Consider the following 21,520-nt stretch of genomic DNA (forward strand, 5'->3'; position numbering starts at 1 on the left):
CCCTCTCCCTCTCAAATTGCAGATTGAAGCTTAATATATCATGGTCACTACTTCCCAATGGCTCCTTCACTTCGAGGTCTCTGACCAACTCTGGTTCGTTACACAATACCAGATCCAGAATTGCCTTCTCCCTGGTGGGCTCCAGCACCAGCTGCTCTAAAAATTCATCTCTGAGGCACTCCACAAAGTCTCTTTCTTGAAGTCCAATACCATCCTGATTCTCCCAGTCTACCTGCATGTTAAAATCCCCCATAACAACTGCAGTAACATCTTTGCGACAGGCCAATTTCAGCTCCTGATTCATCTTACATCCGACATCCAGACGACTGTTTGGGGGCCTGTAGATGACTCCCAAGAGGGTCTTTTTACCCTTAGTATTTCGCAGCTCTATCCACACTAACTCTACATCTCCTGACTCTAGGTCTCCCCGCGCAAAGGACTGAATATCCGCCCTTACCAACAAGGCCACCCCACCCCTCTGCCCATCAGTCTCCCTACCCAAGAAAGAATACACTTGCTATAGAAGTGTATAGCAAAGTTCATCAAGCTGTCACCAAAGATAGATGGATAGATTGTCCTGTGAAGAGGGATAAGCTTGATATAGGTATGCGCTAACTAATCCTTAGAAGGATTTGAGGGGATCTGATTTAAACATATCATTTTAACAGGATAGGTTAAATGAGAGGAGGACACTTTCTGGTTGAGAGTCTAGAACCAGGGGTATGGTGTATCCTGTATCCTGAGATTATTTAGGACTCAGATAGGAAAGATCTCAAAGGGTGGTGAACCTGTCGAATTCGGTACTACAGAAGGCGATGGAGGCCAAGTCACTGAATATATTCAAGAAAGACGCAGATAAATGTTTAGATTTTAAAGGCATCAAGCATAATGGAGAGGAATAGAGTGTGTAGCATTAAGATAGAGGATTAGACATGATTGTACTGAATGACAGAGCAACTGAAAGATCTGAATAGTCCAGTCTTGCTCCTAGTTTCTATGTTAATTGTCTCAGCCATTACCTTGGCTAGCTCTCATGTCAGGTTGTGATAAGCTAGAAAGAGCTAGTCCTACCTTCAGGAGAAACACTGTCAAGGGATTTCTGTTCGCCATTGGAAATATTCATTGAATTCTGAGAAGTATTTTGACAGTTCATCCTGAGATACAGGCAAACTAGACCCAATACAAGCTGAAGGTGGTCATGTGACTTCTGGGAACCATTTTGTATGAATCTGCACACACTGGCTCTCTTTACATCATAATGATAGTTGTCATCCTTCAAAGAGAATTCCAACATGGTAAATGGACAACATCTTCTACTAAAAAGTCAATACCACATTATGGGTGTATCACATCTCATGAAAGGATACTGCAGAATGAAACTCAGCCCCCAAGCTGCTTGAGGTTATCAATCATTGCCATTTGAAATGCTCTCAAAGAAACCAATCTCCTTCCCAAGTGTGTTCCCACTGAAAGATGCAGATCATGTTAGTTAAGCAAACATGCAACACAGGGAGTGAAAGGGTTTAAAAGGTGATTCTTAATTCAGCAAGCTAACTGTTATTCAAGCATAAATTGAGTTATTGTAAAGATCTTCTTTCCCATTATTTGATATTAATGTTATTATTAAAATGATTGCAAGACCAATTTGTCTGGTTATCAGCAATGTAATCAGGTCATGGTTGTGAGGTCTGTGATCATTTAGACATCAAGACAACACTGGCACTCAACATTCTGCTATTTGTGCTGGTCCCCTTCCCCATCCTGAACCTAACAGGCTGCCTATGAGTGAAAGAAAATATTTCTAGCAGTCCGTCACTAACACAAAGTTGAAACCAGAAATCACAAAGCCAACCATGGAATAACAAAAAAGACCTAGAGATTATCTACCACCTCTCCCTCTTAAGAAATGAGAGGTCAGCAACTTGGAATGTTAAATCTTTTTCCCTCCTTACAGATATTGCCAAACTTGCTGTATGTGTACACCCTTCCTTCCTTTCTCTTGTCCCAGAAAATGATAAGCTGCTGAAAAGCACTTAACAACAACCAGCCTATAGGAAAGATGTGAATATTTTATATTGAGCTTCTGCACGATTATTATATAATTCACTGCTTGAGTCAAGGGCAATTCACAGCAGGATTTTATAACAAGCACTGGATCATTAATATTTGATTCGGGTTTTGCATCCTACTGGTGTTCTCTGGATGCCCAGAAGAAGCCTAATCCAAAAGATGACAGTGGACATCTGATACAATACTCACACATGTACCATTTACTACGATGGGTCTGAAAGTGTACGTTTCACACCTAAAACCAGGGCTAAACCCTGGACTAACCTGGAAATAACTGATTCAAGGCCTGATTGGCAAAGGTCACTGAGTAAGGTTTTCCTAAAAAAGAACATATGGATTACCCAACATGAAGCAGATTGTTTTCAATGGCCAGGACAGAACAGAACACTGCTGGCAATGATTCGTTCTGTGCTGTTCAAGTATATCCACAGCATGGTATGAAGCAAAGCTTTGTACATGAAACATTGCATTTCCTGTTTATTTATAAAATATTCTAAGTAGTTGAGGTTCCTTTATTTCTCTTATTGGAGATCTGAAGAAGAACATAAAAAAAGAAAAACATAGTCATTTAAATGAAGTTTTAGCAGTGCTGTCGTATTATTCAACTAAAGAGAGGTTTTCGAATTTTCAGATCTTGAATTTGGATATTTCTTTCATTTGTTTCCAGGATATGGAAATCACTGGGACAGTCAATGTTTACTACCCATCCCTAACTGCCCTATTGAAGGTGGTAGTAAGTCATCTTCTTGAACCACTGCAATCTGAATGTGGTAGATACACCTAGAGTGTGTGTGGTTGTGAGTTTTGACCCAGGGACAGTGAAGGAACAGTGAGACTGTTCCAAGTCACACCAGCGTGGTTCAGATGGGACGTTGTTAAGCTAAACACAGGAGCTTGCAGTTTCAAGAGGTTCAATGAGTGAAGCCTTTGGAAAGCTGCTTCAGTGCATCTTGTTGGGGGTACACTCTGCAGCCACAGTGCACCAGTGGTGGAGAGAGTAAATGTTTTTAAGAGCTGGACGGGGTGCCAAACAAATGGCTGCTCTGTTCTGGTGGCTGCCTATTCATTCTGTAAGGAAGAGATTTTGTTGCATGGATATAATTTATTCTGAAGACTTGGGTGATGTCAAAAAGATATGAATTAATACAGTCCCTTACATTTTGTGTCTTTGATAGTCACAATGGAATTCATTTCATTGTTTACTCATTGTACTTTCTAACTCTAGCCATTTAGGGTGAATAAAATAAATTATATGGCCGATTTTTAAATCTGTGACTTCTGCCTCTACTCTTACCGGTCTGCTTATTTACCTGCTTGTATTGATCAAGCCTTGATAAAAACTACTTCTGGGGCTAAAGGTATTTTTTTAACTAGAAAAATGGCTAAATATTGTGGATGCAAGATATCGGAATCGAACACAAAGAATGCTGGAGAAACTCAGCAGGCCTGGCAGTTACTATGAAGAGAGAAACAGAGTTAATGTCTCGAGTCCAGTATGACTCTTCTTCATACCAGACATGCAACATTAACTCGGTTTCTCTCTCCACAGATGCTGCCAACTGTGTTGTGCTTCTCCAGCACTTTCTCTGGTTGTTTCATATTTCAGCTAGACTTGGCTAACTAATTGAGATTGAAACTAAACAAAGGGAGGGGAATAAACTGAAAGAAAGATCACAAAATTTGGATCCATATATTAAAAAGGGTGATAACAGATGCAGTTATGTTGTGGAATATTCTGTGCGAGTATCTTTTCAGAATGGACAGCAGAAGTAGAGAGGTTTTTTACAATGGACAGAAGTGACTGTGACTGATCAATCAAGAGGCAGTATTAATGATTGCCTACAGAGAGCTCCGTAATCATTTTAATTGAATGTTTCAGTGTCAGTTTTTGCTCCAGTATAATCTTATGCTGTGAAATAATGCATGCTATTACAAAGATATTGGAGAGTCAGCTTGACTCAGTTGGTAGCATGTTCAGCCTAGATCATAAAGCGTGTCACACCTGGACTCAAGCCAGTCAGCCAGCCTGACATTGCAGCGACAGTAATGAGGGATGGCACATTCAACCTGAAGCTCTGTCTGCCTGCTCAGGAGTCTGCTGAAGATAAACGAGGAGATGCCTGAGTCAATTGTGGAAACACAAGAGTGATTAGGCAAAAGAGCATCCTTCACCTGAAACCATCTCATTTAAAAATGGTCAAGATAATCCTGACTCATTGAAACAATCTGAGAACAAGCTGTCCAACAGGTAAGTATTACTGGGTGGGGGGAATGCAGAATGATCCACAGCATTGAAGCAAGGGTGGACTTCAGGGGGCTCTGGGCCAGAGTATTCCTGTAGAGACTATGTAGCATTGCTCCTCCTTGCAGCCCACCCCAAAAAACAACCTCTCTATGAAAACGGTCAGAGCACTTCCATTTTATCATATATTAGCACATATATTATCTGCAACACTGCTGCCAGCTTCCCTCAAACCTTTCGGCTATTTTAGAGCCTTAGCTACACCAAAGAATTGGGAGTTTAAATTGCCAATTAAAAAAAAGTTGCATATGAATCCATTGACAATTAACCATTTTGCCGATAGGGGCTGTGAACACTTTTTAAACAATAGAATAATGTCAAAGCAGTTGCAAGTACAAAAGGTGCTATGCCTCTGAATGTTGGGGTCATGATTTAATTAGAGGTTTGTCCTTGTTCCAGTATATGAGGCTGCACTTGAGTGGGTTTGATCAGTTCTCAAGCAAAGGGATTGAGCACGATATTCATGCAAAGCTTTCTGACTCCATGATAGGCTAGTCTAACATCAAATAGCTGCTTTTCTTAAACCTTGATACATCCAAGTGATGATAGGTGGTGCAGATAACGATCACAGAGAGGTTTGCTGCATAAACCACTTCGTATCATTGACTGCTGCAGGATGCATAGCAACACAAGGCTAACAAGCCTGATAATGGAGGATTTGAAGACCAACACAAAACTGAACTGATGAAAAACTGGTCATCAATGGGTCCAGCAACAATGCCAATTTTACCAGTCTTAATCATGAGAACAAATTTTGAAGAATTCTATTTGTAATAATTGGTATGAATATATTTGAGAGATTTGGGGAAGTGCCCTCTCCTAAGTGAATTGTTGCCTTTCTGATGCATTATATTCGATCTCACTATGAGGGGAACAAGCTTTCTTTAAAAGACTGTTTTTCTCTCTTTATGTTCTCCTTCAGATCTCCAGTAGAGAAGTAAAGGAACCCCAACAACTTCGAACATTTTACACAATATTCTAGGAACAATCTTTGGCACCTAGTTTATAAGCAAATTTTTAATAGATTTAACGTTAGAAGTCCTGTTCTGTTAAGGGGAGGGAAAATTAATTCCGCAAAGTGTTCGCTGCTGTTTCTTTATTTCCAAGCTAGCTGAGTGGCAAGGAATTAGCACAACTGAGGAACCAAACAGGTTCGTGATGCTGACCAGGATGTACATAGTGGCTAGTCAACAAGCTGGTTCAAGGGGCCAAATGGTCTACTTCCATCCCTAGTTTGTATTTTTATAAAAGCCAAAAAGCACCAATTGCTGTGATGGGAGATAAAGTCTTGGAATACTAAATCAGGAGTTAACTGTAGACTAACTGTTAAACAATAGTATTAGAGGAGAGCGATAACCTGACCAAACGCATACAGAAATATCATTCAAATATGTTAAGTATTCATGCATTCAAATCAGCAGCAGAAATTTCGAAGCACAATCTCAAAGCTTAGTTTACTACAATTGCTCTGCATAGTTCAGGACAAGGCATTATTAGCACCAATAACCTAGCAGCATGAAGACAGGCCAACAGATCAATGAGAAGTTTTCAATAAGATGCAATTCCTATGTGTATTCTACACCATTTATGAACCCACACTCTTGAGTATATTCAATTGTTTGGCTTTCCTGATTATAAATGTTGAAGAAAATTGAAATATAACATTAGAAATCGTTCAGAATAAATATTATCCTGGGATAATTTATTATCATATACAACACTGGTTGCTTACTCAGAAAAAATAATTAATGGCTTTGGGCCTAAATATATGATGACACTGGAGGCGAAGCTCTGAATAAAACCATTATGCAATGGCCACACAATTTAATCAGTCTGAGATTTTCTGTATCGTCATGAATCTAAGTTGGCTCCACAAATTAGCTGTTAGTAGACAGGTCAGAATGTGTACTGCAGGATTTTGAGAATTTAATTGCAGGCAGAAAATAACTCTCATTACTCAGATCACTCCTATTTCATTAACTGTCAATACACATTTGGACTGTTAAAATGCTTGATGTGCATTTTATATCATTAAAGGCTACACAAGAAAAATGGACATCATTAAATTCAGTCCCTATTTTGGTTCACTGGTAAATCAGGATCTCAGGCTGAAGACAGCTCAACAAGTCTTCCCATTTGCTGTCTGGAAAAGAAACTAACTGACAACAGTGGTTATTGATTTCTTCAGAACAAATAGCACTTCCACAAACCTCGTGCATCGAAGAATTCATCCTCTGAGCTGTCGCCAGAGTCATGCACGTTATTCTGCATCCGCCACTGTGAGTTACTGTGTCGGCAAAAGGCAGCTGTAATAGGAAGAGAGAAATCAGTCAGAGGAAACTAGCCCTCCTATTACCCAAAGCGAACACTGAGGTATTAATGAAATTAATGCCTTTCCTCAAATGAATAACGCTTTCAAATACAATGCTAAGTAATAGAAAACCATTAGATTAGTTTACTTAGTGTGGAAACAGGCCCTTCAGCCCAACAAGTCCACACCGACCCTCCGAACAGCAACCCACCCATACCCATTCCCTGCCATTTACCCCTTCACCTAACACTACACCCAGACCCATTCCCCGACATTTACCCTTCACCTAACACTATGGGCAATTTAGCATGGCCAATTCACCTAACCTGCACATTTTTGGACTATAGGTGGAAACTAGAGCACCTGGAGAAAACCCACGCAGACACTGGGAGAATGTGCAAACTCCACACAGACAGTTGCCTGAGGCAGGAATTGAACTCAGGCCCCTGACGCTGTGGGGCAGCAGTGCTAACCACGGAGCCACCGTGCCGCCCATGTTAGTATATAGTAAGCAGCCTTGAGAAGATTCCTTCGTCAACTACCTTTGTGTAATGTAGACATGAACCTTACATTCCTTTGGCCAAGTTCAATTTCCAACAAGCTTTTTGGAAAGTTTTCTGCCATGAGGTCTTTCTCAGAGTATCTTACTGAACTCACATCATTAACTATCTAACCTGCTCCTATGGCATCTGTTCCACATGATTCCAGCCTCATGTGACCACGCATCATTCACAGAACAATTCGTCACTTACTGGATGCCTGCCAAAACACTGGCATCCCTGGCACACGACATCCTCGAAAAGCCGCCATGAACCCAGAGAAGCATTGACAATGCAGTGCTGCCCCTCACTATAAGACTAATGGTACACAGTCTCCACAAAGCCATGCCACCCACAGCATGTAGCTGGCATGGCTGACTCTCGCTCACACATACAACCCCAATTATTATTTCATCTTCGTCGCCATTTACCCATCATACCATGCATTTTAGCTGGCCATGGATACATCCAATCTGAACACTCCATCCCCAACATCCAGTGCAGGCCCACATCTAGTCACGGTTTGAGCTGAGATAACCGACCTCCAACAACCACGATCATCTTCCTATGCGCCAGGTATGACTCCAACCAGCAGACAGTTTGCCCCTTGATACCCATTGATTTCAGTTTTGCAAGGTCTCCTTGATGCCAGAATCGTTTGAAAGCAGCCACAATGTCAGGAGCTGTCACTTTCACCTCCCTTCTGGAATTCAGCTCTCTTGTCCATGTTTGAACCAAGGCTGTAATGAGGTCAGGAGCGGAATGGCCCTGGCAGAACCCAAACTGGATGTCACTGAGCAGATGCTGCTTGATGGCACCGTTGATGAGACCTTCCATCACTTACTGATGATCAAGAGTAATTAATTGGGTTGGATTTGCCTGGGCAACTTTCCACATTGTCAGGTCAATGCAACTGTACTGGAACAGCTTGGCTAGGGGAGTGGCAAATTCTGGAGCACGAGTCTTGCCAGAATAATATTGCCAGAATGTTGGCAGGGTCAATTGCCTTTGCAGTGTCTCCAATTGTTTCTTGATATCACATGGAATGAATTGAATGAACTAAGACTGGCATCTTTGATGCAGGGAACAAGTGTAGGAGGCTGAGATAGATCATCCACTTAATATCCACCTAAAAAATTGCTTATCTTTTGCACTGATGTACGGGTCTTTTCCATCATTGAGGATAGAGATGTGAATAGTTCACTTGACTACCACCATTCACAACTGGATGTGGCCGGACTGCAGAGCTTACATCTGATCCATTGGTTGTGGGCTCTGCCTGTCACTTGCTACAAATGCCATTTGTATGCAAGTATCCCTGTGTGGTAGCTTCACCAGGTTGACACCTCATTTTTAGGTACGCCTGGGCTCTCAGCAGTGGATTCTTAGGGTGCAGGACTCTCAGTGGAAATGCAAGAAGTGAAAGAGATTCTTAGATGTGGAAGGAATCATTATTGGCATACCCTGCAGCTGGTGCCTGCACACACTCTTCCATTGAGTGAGACATACAGAACCCTGTTAACAAAGAGCTTCTTCAAACAGCTTCAGCCTCAATGTGCGCAGGAAGCCGATGAGGTTGCCGTGCGGTTGTGTAATAAACACACTAAACCAAAAAGGGACTGCCATTCAACTCCTCACTGCATTCAGTATGGATCATCAGTATACATGTACCACAGATGAATCAGCACAGGTGTGCAGCTCCCACAGCACCCTTGGAAGTTTCACAAATAACATTAAAAATCACACAACACCAGATTATAGTCCAACAGGTTTAATTGGAAGCACTTACTTTCGGAGCACTGCACCTCCATCAACCACCTGATGAAGGAGCAGCGCTGCGAAAGCAAATGCTTCCAATTAAACCTGTTGGACTATAATCTGGTGTTGTGTGATTTTTAACTTTGTACACCCCAGTCCAACACCAGCATCTCCAAATCATCACAAATAATGGTTCACCTGATGGCCAGAATTGGTCTTTCTTTAATGTCATTGCCACTAACTTAACCATCATTGATATGCCTTTTCAAGCAGCCATGACATGATACAAATTACCTTTGACCAGCATTTGACTCCTAAGTATCTTCACCTGCCAGTCGGCATTGGAGTTATTGCTAATGTAATGACACAGCCATTTGCAAATGGCTGCTTCATGTATTTGCCCCTCAAACATTCTAATATCTAAGTATGTAAGTTAGCTTGCTGAATTTAAAGGTTTGTTTTCAGACATTTTGTCACCATACTAGGTAACATCATCAGTGAGGGTCTCTGGTGAAGTGCTGGTGGTTTGTCCCACCTCTCTATTAATAGTTTCCTGCTAGTTTGTCCAATGTAGTTTTGTTTTACAGTTCTTGCATGGTATCTTGTAAATGACAAGAAATACAAAAAAAAACACTACATCGGACAAACTAGAAGGAAACTTGCCACCAGGATACACGAATGCCAACTGGCCACCAAAAGACATGACCCACTCTCACTAGTTTCTATACACACAGACAAAGAAGGACACCACTTTGACTGGGACAACACACACTTGCTAGGACAGGCAAAACAAAGACAGGCACAAGAAGTCTTAGAGGCATGGCATTCTTAACAGAACCACATCAATAAATAAGTCAATTTAGACCCTATCTAACTTGCCTAGAAAAAAAATCAGAAATGACATCACCCACCTTAAGAAACCAAGACCTATCAATAGGGAGGCGAACATACCACCAGCACTTCACCAGAAACTCTCACTGATGATGTTACCTAGTCATGGTCATGAAACATCTGTAAACAAACCTTCAAGCTCAGCTACAAATCTTCTCAAAAATTCCAATATCTTGTAGATGTGGATCACGTGATTTTACCCGTTGAACTGACACTGACTCTGCCCACCCTGGGTGCTGTTCACGCCATTTTCTAGTAGCACTTCATATTTAGAGAGAGGAAGGTGATGGCAGGGAATGCAGCTCAGGGTGGGCACCAGCAGCACAGGGCCCTGCCTGGTCACCAGATACCCCTCGATGAGCCTTCATGTCCCCTTTTACCTACCACCACCCCAACAGCCCATTCCCACTCAGCCCCCTGCCCATGTGAAGACCCACCAGGTTGAACTTCACCTCCAATTGTCCTCCTTGCCTCCTGAACCCCAAAATTACCTCTAACCCTCTCTGCTCTCCTGTGGAGGCCACAATGGCAGACATCTTCTTTCCATAGCCTAAAGTGAACTCCTATACTGTACCGTGTAACCCCCATGAACCTGGAGATCCTCTCACACAATGTCGCCATCCTGGTCCTCCCCTCTGCTTCCCACTCCTATGTGGACACCCCCACCCCTTTTGATATTGATCTCCCCACCCCCGATCCCTACATGCTCCCTTGCACCCTCCTGAATACTGAAAGGATCGATGCCCAGGACTTTATTTACCCTGGACCTGAGACCGTTTTCAATAAACAACAACCAGATGTGACAGACCAGTCCGTGACTAAAGGCATACAATTCCCCTGACTACTGTTGCTGGCTGTACGGGACTGACACTGCCCAATCCCCAGACCGTACTGAAACAGATTCCTTTGACGGTGAACATCCAAAATAGATGGCTGACCATGGACAAGTTCCTAGGCTTCGTGTAGACTGTGCCCTTGATTGATGGGACTAGGACCACCCTGACCAACAGCACTTCCCCCACCTTAACTGGACTAAGGACTAGTCCTCACCCAGTTTCTGACATGGCAATTTGGCTGAAAACATGTTTGGTGTGTGTTTGCCAAGCAAGCAACTGGCACTTGATGTACATAACCAGCCCCCTCTTCCTGCCTGACCCCTTTCCAGAAAGATCCCTACTAACAGGCAGCCTGGTGTGTTTCCATACAAAACAACCCATCAACATGGCGTTATTACAAGCCTCTGGCATTGGTCAAAGTGCCAAGGCACTAAATGGCATGACAAGCAAGGAAAGACAGCGATGCTGCGAGTGTTCAGGTAAGCACTAAGTGAGGGGGCAATAACAGAACAAACCAGCAGCCCTGAGTTGCAGCCTGGTCCAATCCTTCAGCTGGGGACCTATTCATGCGGGCAAAGTGTACCTGCTGCAGCCTGTCAATGCTAGTTGCCAGTGTGCCCGGCATTGCAGGTCAGTACTTGCAGAACACCCTGTCAAGGTAGCAGAGGTGCCATGATGGTTCTGAGTGGTTGGCTAATACCAGGTATCAATGTCTGTGGTCAAAGGGTGCAAGCAACTAATGGACATGGATCATGCCAAGATGCTGTTTAGTCTAACAAGAAGGTCATTTTGGAGAAAGTGGAGAGATGAAGCCACCAAATACCCGCTCTGGTTTCCATGTCAAGTTTTCTCAGTACCCAGCTTGCTTGGTGCGTTTGGCAAGATAGAATTCTAAATATTAAATATTAAATTTAGCCATTAACAAGCAATAATCACCTTTCATTGGCAATTCACTGCTGTCAGAGAGAAATTCACCAACCCACTTGTGAAAAGTACAAAAAGATGAGGTGAACCCATGGGCATACAAGTCTGAAAATGTCAGATCTCAGAAGTTAAGCAGATATGGGTGGCACGGTGGCTCAGTGGTTAACACTGCAGCTTCACAGCGCCAGGGACCCAGGTTCGATTCCAGCCTCGGGCAACTGTCTGTGCGGAGTTTGCACATTCTCCCCTTCAGGTCCTCCAGTTTCCTCCCACAGTCCAAAGATGTGCAGGTTAGGTAGACTGGCCATGCTAAATTGCCCTTAGTGTTAGGTGCATTAGTCAGGGGTAAATGGGTCTGGGTGGGTTACTCTTCAGAGGGTTGGTGTGGGCCGAAGGGCCTGTTTCCACACTGTAAGGAATCTAACCTAATCATTCTGGTTACTGCTTGGATTGGAGACTGCCTGGGAATACCATGTGTAGTAGCCGTAAGGGCTCTTGTGACATAGTGACAGTGTCCCTCCCTTAGAGAGGCCTACCTCCTTCAGAGTTATGTTCAAATACATCTGAACAGGTTAATCAAAAGACGGAGTGAGGTACCCCTGACCTAGAGATAGTCCTTGCTGACTTCCAATTCTACCACTAACCTTGCCAGAGCCTACATTACTTAGACTTCTACTAGATTCCTGATGTTTGCTTCTGAAACAGAAGCCATTAAAATAGCTTACCTTATTTTCCGAGTTCATTCTTGCTGGGCTCCTATCATATAAAAGAGGCTTAAGCAAACAGGGAACGAGGTAATCGGACTGCTCTATTATCCAGTTTGTTGTGTAGTGATCATGCAGTCAGCAGGAGTCCCTAGTTTATGCCAATGTAGTTGTGAGTGGTCAATGTGCTACTTCAGGCTGCACAATTCTTGGTGTGAAGAAAAGTAAGTAAGAGGTGTTCCCACTCCTCATTTTTATTTATTGGCCCGTATCAGAAGCAGTTAGTGTATGGACAATATCAGGTGTGGCTGTGTAAAACCACAATTCCAACAACCTGCCAACACCCAGCTGCATGTGAAGAACGATCATATCAGGGACTGCTAGCACTGTGCAACTGTTCCACAAACGAGTCAACACTTCGAGAGAGGAAGCTTGATTGATTGAGGAAGAAAGAAAATTGCACCTGAATAAGTTTCAAGAATTGATAGGCAATTACAGGAATCATGTTGAATATTTTTGAGGAGTCCTGTGTTAGTTATGAACACGATCATTACTGTGCAGTTCAGCTCTGTGCATTGCTCTCAGTGATGTATTTCTTTTCCCAGGGTTTGTGGTTGCTGAAAAGAATTGTATTGTGTGCAAGTGATTCCCTCATCTTTATGCCCACCCAGTGTTGGCCATACTGTGTAACACAGATAGCCGAATTGCATGGTGAGTAGAGAGGATTGGCAGTGAGCTGCTTTCACACAAGGAGCTGGGTTATCTTTGAGCGACGTTAGTAGTCATCCACTTATTGATTAGATATAGATTCCCTACAGTATGGAAACTGGTCCTTCAGCCCAACAAGTCCATACCGAACCTCTGCAGAGTAGCCCACCCCAGACCCATTCCCCTAACTAATGCACCTAACACTATGGGCAATTTAGCATCGCCAATTCACCCGGAGTGCACATCTTTGCATTGTGGGAGGAAACCGGAACACCTGCAGAAAACCTACGCAGCCACTGGGAGAAAGTGAAAACTTCACAAAGCAAGTCACCCAAGGCGGGAATCGAACTCGGGTCCCTGATGTTGTGAGGTAGCAGTGCTAACCACTGAGCCACCACACCACAGTGTGGAAACAGGCCCTTCGGGTTGGGTCACCTTTAGATATTGCAGGAAGTAAGATGGTCAATAGCTACTGAAAACAAAATTCCAAAAGCCTGCCACCACCCACACTAAAGGTATATTCATTGCCACTCATATCTTTTGGATCAGATTGACATTTTACATTGTGTAATGATCGCAGTTTTAAAAATCCTGCTCAAGCTGGATATTTATGGCTTCATAGACCTTTAATCATTTTAAGACAATGCATGTAACAACAAGGGTAAGAAAATAAAGGGGACTCGAGGGGTAAATTGAAACACTGACTTACTATTAAAGTGGAACAAAATAAAGACATGTAATAAGAATAATGCAGGTACACTGAATAGGTAAGATACCGATTCTAAATAATATAACCTGCCACCTTAAAATCAATGCTACAGAATTAATGCAGCTCATTTTCTTCTTAATGTGGCTTTCCAAAACCCGCCAGCTTTCTGGGTGGAGGGGCACAGTTGGTCAGTGGTTAACACTGCCACCTCACAGCACCAAGGATCTGGATTCGATTCCTTGGACAATTGTTTGTGTGGAGTTTGCATGTTCTCCTAGTGTCTGCGTGAGTTTCCTCTGGGTGCCCCAAGTTCCTCCCACAGTCCAAAGATGTGTAAATGAAGTGGATTGGCCATGCTAGATTGCCCATAGTCCCAGGGATGTGCATGCCAGGTGGATTAGCCATGGGAAATACAGAGTTGCAGTGATAGGGTAGGTCTGAGTGGGATGCTTTTTGGAGGGGTTGGTGTGGACTAGAAGGGCAGAACAACCTGCTTCCACATTGTCAGAATTGTAAATGCTCTTTGCACTCTGGGTTACCACAGCATCTGTGATTCTCCACCAATCTACAATCATCTTCCCCACATCAACCTTTCTTTCAGGTGGGTCAGTCTCCAACACTGAGCCATCCTCAAGCCTGTTGTCTGTGACACCGTCATTCAAGGTGTGGGACTTGCAGCAGTATGTTAAAGGAGATCCTGCCATCAAAGTGGACTCAGCCAGTCACTTGACTGTTTGGCTGCCCAAGTGTCCCACTCACTCTGCTGGCTAGCTCACTGATGGTTCAAATCCACCCACAAGATAGTTCAAACAATGCAGTAAATCACTCAACTTTTGTAGACTTTAAGCCTACAAACCCATTGAATGTCTTATAAAACTACCTTTATGATCTCTGAGAGAACCACTTGAAATATTAACCTACCCTTTCTCAGAAGTTGAACAGCTTTCAGAACAGTTCTGATAACTTTTAACCCCATCCAAATGCCTCATCTCTCTAGACTTCAAAAGGATCAGCACTGAGTAATGGATATTGCTCAAATAATTACATATCATGACTCACCACTTAATGTTCTTAAATCAATTCACTTTGATTAAAAAGCACTTGTGCTGTGAATAAAGCATAGAGATGGCCTGCAGCATACTGGACCACCAAACACATACTCCCCTATCCGCCTTGTTAGCATTCCATAAGGACCCTTCCCTCTGGGACACCCTGGTCCACTCCTCCTTATTGCCCAACACCCCCGTGACACCTTCCCATGCAATCTGCCTGTTTACTTCCTCCGTCCTCACTATCCAAAGCCTCAGGGACATCTTCCCAGGTAAAGCAGTGATTTACCTCACTCAATCTAGTCTACTGTATTTGTTGCCCACAGTGTGGTCTCCTCTACACTGAGGAGAGAAAACACAGACTGGAAACCACTTTGGCAGTGCACCTCTGCTCAGTCCATACAAATGACCCCGGGTTTTCAGTTGCCTGCTGCTTCAACACCTCACTGGGATTTCTATGCCAATCTCAGACCTACTGCAATGTAAATGCCAGGCCTAAGACAAGCTGGAGGAACAACACCTCATCTTCCACCTAGTTACCTTACAGCCTCAGGACTCAATGCTGAGTTTAATAATTTCAGGACACAAGCACTTTCCTCCATGTTATCAACTCCCTGTATTTCTAGGTCCTGTTTTGTGTGGGTTGCTCCTGGTTTAGCTGACCAATTTTCAACTATTCCCTCACACTTCCCAATAGCATCCATTCAGCATTTATCTCCCTTCCAGCTTATCAGAAGCAAACTCTTTGCCTGCTTTTCCTTTCTTTCTCTCTCTCCCTGAGGGCATCATTTCTGTCTATCTGAATCACCCCCCAGCCACTGCCACCGCACGCCCCATCATCAGCACGAATACTATCATTTTCCTGTTGATGAAGGATCATCAGACTCGAAACATTAACTCTGTTTCTTTCTCTAAAGATGCTGCCAAACCTGCTGAGTTTCTCCAACCCTTTCTGTTTCAGATAGACTGAAATGTTACCTTTTCTCCTGCTGTGGTGATATCACACAGAAAAATACAAAATACTTTAAGAACTTCAGCTTTGCTGATGCGAATAAGATCAGGGGCAAGGTAGTTTATAATTTTTTTTTAAATTGACCCTTTTTTTCTCATCCATTTGGGAGGATGGTCAATTGAGATCGCTCTCTATTGTCACAGTACATTTAATCACATTTTCCTCAGTCTACTTGCATTGTCTGAGAATGAGGAGAGAGTGCAGGTGTTGTTTTACTTCACTCCGCAGGTACATCTGATAACATATGAGTGCCAACAGTCCAGGCAGTGAAATGTTGCACTTTTCATTTTGAATGACATTGGCACTCCAGGCAATCGTCATTGCTTTGTTGCAGTGGTCGGGCTGCAGAGACTGGCACTCCAATTGCTGACTGTTCCATTACTCTAAACAAGGCCTTCATAAAGATGTTTGGCTTCGCCTTGCTTTAAACAAAGATTTCAGAAGAGCGTTTTGCTATCGACCAGGCAATTTGCTGATAACACCAGAGACTCGTGGAAGAAAGTAAGTCATGATGGACAACTTTTCCACACCTCCTGGTGGCCAGTTACAGTACAACCTACACAATCACACCACATGAGAGAGGAGAAGTTAAAATGTCATGACACCCACACTGGAAGAAAAATGTAAATAAAAATAAAAGGTAAGATTTGAAAGTGTAGTTCACTTCTTCTTCTTAACACCGTAATGCTCATCCCAATCATATTGTCCGACTACTACAAAGGCGAGAATGAAGACAACTTGGAGCAGATGATAGATAAAAACTAGGACTTCATTTGAATAGCTCAGCTCTATTGTGGATACATGGGTAGAACATCCTTATTTTTCAATTTAGTAAACAATATTTAACAATCTTTCAAGAAACAGCACACAGAATTCAATGTACACCTAATATTCCTGCCGATTTATATTACAATCACAATTTGGTCACTTGCACGTCAGGAAGTTACCCACTGAATTCATTAGGTGAATATCATCTTCTATTGTGCATCTACCTGATGAATCAGAAGATACTAAAAGAATTACAAGACAAAATAAATGTCACAATAGCTTTTGTAATTGTGTCTCAAAGGAGCCTAAGCAACTTTATCAACAGGGGAATTTAGTTTATATTTCCTTACTGTGTGACCTAAGTTCTTAAGTGAGCAAATTACAAGGTGTCTCAGAGTATGGAGAATTTAAAGGACACTCATCTCCTGGAGCACACATCTGAAATAAAATGCGAGGGGAGATGATATCGGATTAGAGAAGCTGAAACACGTGCAGAATCTCAACTTGGGAACAGCATGAGGTACAAAGGTAGCACATCTAATGAGGTATGGGAGTAGGATAAAGTACAATAACAGCACAGATGAGCTACAATTTGAAGACACAGTCTGTACAGTAGACTGATGCTAATAAAATGCTAATAGAATTCAAAACAAAATGGTATTTCCAAAAATCGTAACATCAGTAAAAGGATTTGGTGAAATTCTTTCTCAGTTCTCATTTACAACTCCCCAATCTCAGCAGTGGAACTTGAAGCCACAACTTTCTGAATTAAAGGCAAAGCTGCGATCAATCAGCCAAAACTTTGCTTTCTCTTTATGAAGTAAGAAGACAGATTGACTAAAGACTGTAATGACCAAGATTTGCTTTCCCTCCTGTTCTTCTCTCATTGGGGTGAAATCCTCCTTGTTAGGTGTCATTAGCACTGCCTGCAAAAATAATGAGACACCTACTTGCACTTCTGGAAGGAAGCCTTGCGAACTCTTCATCTCATTAGTCACTTGAGTAGACATCAATAAACCTTCCTCCTCTGAGAGGAGACAAAAAGATGTCAAAAAGTAATATTTGGAAATGAATGTGTAGTGACTGGAACAAGGTCAGCTGGGGGACCTCAGAATATGAGTTCCCTGACTGGGGCTGTTAATTTGGCCCAATTCTGCTGGCGAAGACTGGACCCAGTACATGAAAAGAATTCTTTTTTTTTCCCCAGGCAAATGACATTGGGGCAGATGAAAAGCAATGAATACTTCTCCTGACAACTTGTGGGCTTGCAGCTTTTGCAGTTATTAGGAGTGGAGTTTATGTGTTGCAGAGTATTCCAATGGAAGTGGACCCCGTCACCAGTCTGACTGAGCTTGGGGAATACCACTTGAGGAGAAAGTGAGGACTGCAGATGCTGGAGATTAGAGCTGAAAATGTGTTGCTGGAAAAGCGCAGCAGGTCAGGCAGCATCCAAGGAGCAGGAGAATCGATGTTTCGGGCATGAGCCCTTCTTCAGGAATGAGGAAAGTGTGTCCAGCAGGCTAAGATAAAAGGTAGGGAGGAGGGACTTGGGGGAGGGGCGTTGGAAATGCGATAGGTGGAAGGAGGTTAAGGTGAGGGTGATAGGCCGTAGTGGGGTTGGGGGCGGAGAGGTCAGGAAGAAGATTGCAGGTTAGGAAGGTGGTGCTGAGTTCGAGGGTTGGGACTGAGTCAAGGTGGGGTGAGGGGAAATGAGGAAACTGGAGAAATCCGAGTTCATCCCTTGTGGTTGGAGGGTTCTTAGGCGGAAGATAAGGTGCTCTTCCTCCAGCCGTCGTGTTGGTATGGTCTGGCGATGGAGGAGTCCAAGGACCTGCATGTCCTTGGTGGAGTGGGAGGGGGAGTTGAAGTGTTGAGCCACGGGGTGATTGGGTTGGTTGGTCCAGGTGTCCCAGAGGTATTCTCTGAAACGTTCCGCAGGTAGGCAGCCTGTCTCTCCAATATAGAGGAGGCCACATTGGGTGCGGCAGATGCAGTAAATGAGGGAACACCACTTGAGGGAAGACAATTGTATAGCCTCATTCAGGACAAATCCTGAACAGACAAACTCTAGGTCAGGCTATTGCAAAACCCCAAAACAATGCCAAACTTAGGACAAATGGTTAAAACTTTCTCCAGGACTAGGGCCAGCAAGCCACTGTAGTTGCTGCAGGTATGTGGACTCGAGACAGCAAGAGACCCACTAGACATAAATTGAGTAAGAGAACTCGTAGGTTGATATCCAGGAGAGTGCACACCCTGAAAAGCCCACCTACATTTGGTCTGGAACAGTTAAATTACTTAGCAACATCCAAATCAGAACCAATCAAAGTGAATGTCTGGTTAAATGGTCACATAGTAGTAATCAAGGTCAATACCAGCGTGGTTATATAACTGATGGCAGAACTAGTCTTCAACAAAATTTGCTCTGGACTCCAACCTTTAAGTGTGAGCAAGACTTGGCTAGACTGAGACCCTATACCGAAGCCCCTTTACAGATACAGGGTAAAACATCGGTTCCAGTCTCTTATGAGAAGCAGCTGGCTCAGTTACCACTGATTGTAGTAAAGGTTCAGGCCCACTTGTGATGGGGTGAAATTGGTTGAGAAAGATTCACATAGATTGACTAGACATTATTTGATCAGAAAATGACTGCATGAGTAAAGTCCTAGTTAAATAACTGAACGTTTTTCGAGGAAGTCTATGGACTATCAGAGAAGCCAAGGCCACCGTGCATGGTAACCAGGAAGCAATTCCACCATCCTGCAAGGCCTCTCCAGTGCCATTTGCCTTACGGGCAAAACAAAAGGCAGAAATCAGAAGGCTGGAAAGCAAATGAATCATCAAACCAGTTCAGTTTGCGAAATGGGCAGCATCAGCCATACCAAAAGTGAATCTTGATGGGTCAGTCTGCCTTTGTGGGGGTTTTTAACAAACCACTTCTTACAGCTGGATAAATACCCAATCCCTCACATAGAGGTTGAGAAACAAAGCTGGCAGGGGACTGACCCTCACAAAGCTGGATGTGAGCCATGCTTGCCTACACTTGTGGTTAGATGAGGATTCCCAGAAATATGCTACAATAAAACCCATAAGGATTTGCACCAATCTCTGAGACTGCCATTTGGGATATGGTCCACCTGTGCCGTTTTTCAGGGAATGATGAACACTTTGCAAAGTCTACCCGAGGTCACCATTTATCTAGATGTTGTACTAATAACAGGGAAGTCCAAAGTAGGAACACTTAGATAGCTTGGACATAGTCGGTTTACATTTCTCATTGGCAGGTGTACAACTTAGAAGGGAAAAATGTGTGTTCAAGGCACCCCAAGTGATCTACTTGGGCTACAGAGTCACAAAGACTGGGTTACACCCGTGGGACAATTAAATAAGGGCAATTAAAGGTGCCCCGGCTCCCATGTCAGTACTGGAGCTTCGGTCTATCCTTCTGCTGGTGAATTATTACAGAAAGTTCATGCATCTCCTGGCCTCCACCCTGGCACCTTCGCATCAACTCAAAGTGGCTAGATGTGCATAGAGTTCATTCGTCAAACACAGGAAAGATAACAGAAAAAAAGTGAGCATCTTTTGCAGTATATGGACTCCTGGAAGTGTTGGTCACAGATAACGGGCCATCATTTGAGTATTTCCTAAAGTCAAATGGGAATCAACATATAAGGACCGCTCCCTACCATTCATCATTCAATGGTCTGGCAGAAACAGCAATCCAAACTTTGAAGACAGGCTTAAAGAAATAGGCTACAGTTTCACTCGATGGCAAACTGTCCCAGTTTCCATTTGATTTCAAGTCCACCCCTCACACAATGACAGGGATAGCTCTGGTAGAATAGCTAGTGGGGAGAAAATTCCGCACCAGGTTAAGTCTGATCTTCTTGGACCTGACAGGGAGAGGGGGAAACGCCATCAGGAATGCCAATGCCGGACACAAGTCTCCACTTAGCGAGAGAGGCAGTTTACTTCAGGGGACTAAGTTCAGTCATCTTCCCTACTGTTACAGTATCTGTGGGCTCTCCCTCTCCATCAAGCATTGAAGATACTCGGAGTCTGAGGTGGACAGTGGCTATTCCTGCCTCAACCTCTCGGTCACCTGAAGAAGAGAATGAATTTCTTCCAAGACACTCCAGGCACAAGGAGTAAGCTACTGTGCATTACAGGCAGTCTATATCAGAGGCAGAGTTGGAGGAACTTGACCCGGTGCAAAAGTGTCCCAGGAAGAGCTACAAAAAAAAACTATCCTATGTCCTTGGATTCAGAGGGAGAGGGCCGTATTGACTGTAGTGAACTCAGCCAGGAGGACCTCAGAGAATATGAGTTCACTGATTGGGGCCATTAATCTGGTTCAGTCAGGGAGCCCTGGCCAACAGATAAACACCAAGAGTGTCAGTAGTCCTGTTCACTTTGAGAGCTGGCTCTGAGGGAGCTGGATCAGTGTCAAGGTCTCCCCACGTGTAAATAAAAGGTGACTTGGTGACAGGATACCAGCCTCTGTGGAGTTACTTCAGAATGTACTGCTTACACTGAAAAATACAAAATATGTCCAATCAGTATGTGTCATTTGCAAGATTTAATGGCTTGTCCTTTTGGGTCCTTTCAGATGCCTGGAGCTGCTGGCTAACCAAAAGTCTAGCAGCTCCAGCATTTGGCAGCACTAGTGAGGAGGTTGGTTGCTATTGGCACAGCACCTTACAGATTAGAGAAGCGACCAGGAACAAAGGCAGGTGTTGTGAGTGATGGGTGAATTTTGCAGGTGAGTGCCTTGGGGAGGGAAAGCCAAATAGATCAGAAACAATGCATGGAATGGCTGTCAATGATCAAGCCCTTGCCCATGTTTATGCCCTTGATCACGCAAATGGCACTGCAGATTGAAGGCTACCCTCAACCTCCAACTGATCTGAAGCTTGCACTGGTTTATGTAACAAAA

General features: G+C 43.4%; 1 protein-coding gene across 1 annotated transcript in view; it reads right to left on the reverse strand.

Moving 5' to 3' along the window:
• pitpnm3 (PITPNM family member 3) overlaps positions 1 to 21,520 on the reverse strand; it is a 663,088-nt gene that overhangs the window by 395,927 nt on the left and 245,641 nt on the right. The window contains exon 2 of the mRNA XM_060847742.1: positions 6,583 to 6,678. Within this exon, the coding sequence (XP_060703725.1) occupies positions 6,583 to 6,678 (96 nt within the window). The remainder of the gene's footprint in view (positions 1 to 6,582; positions 6,679 to 21,520) is intronic.

The sequence above is a fragment of the Hemiscyllium ocellatum genome, chromosome 31 (genome assembly GCF_020745735.1).
Source record: "Hemiscyllium ocellatum isolate sHemOce1 chromosome 31, sHemOce1.pat.X.cur, whole genome shotgun sequence".
NCBI classification, from domain to species: Eukaryota; Metazoa; Chordata; class Chondrichthyes; order Orectolobiformes; family Hemiscylliidae; genus Hemiscyllium; species Hemiscyllium ocellatum.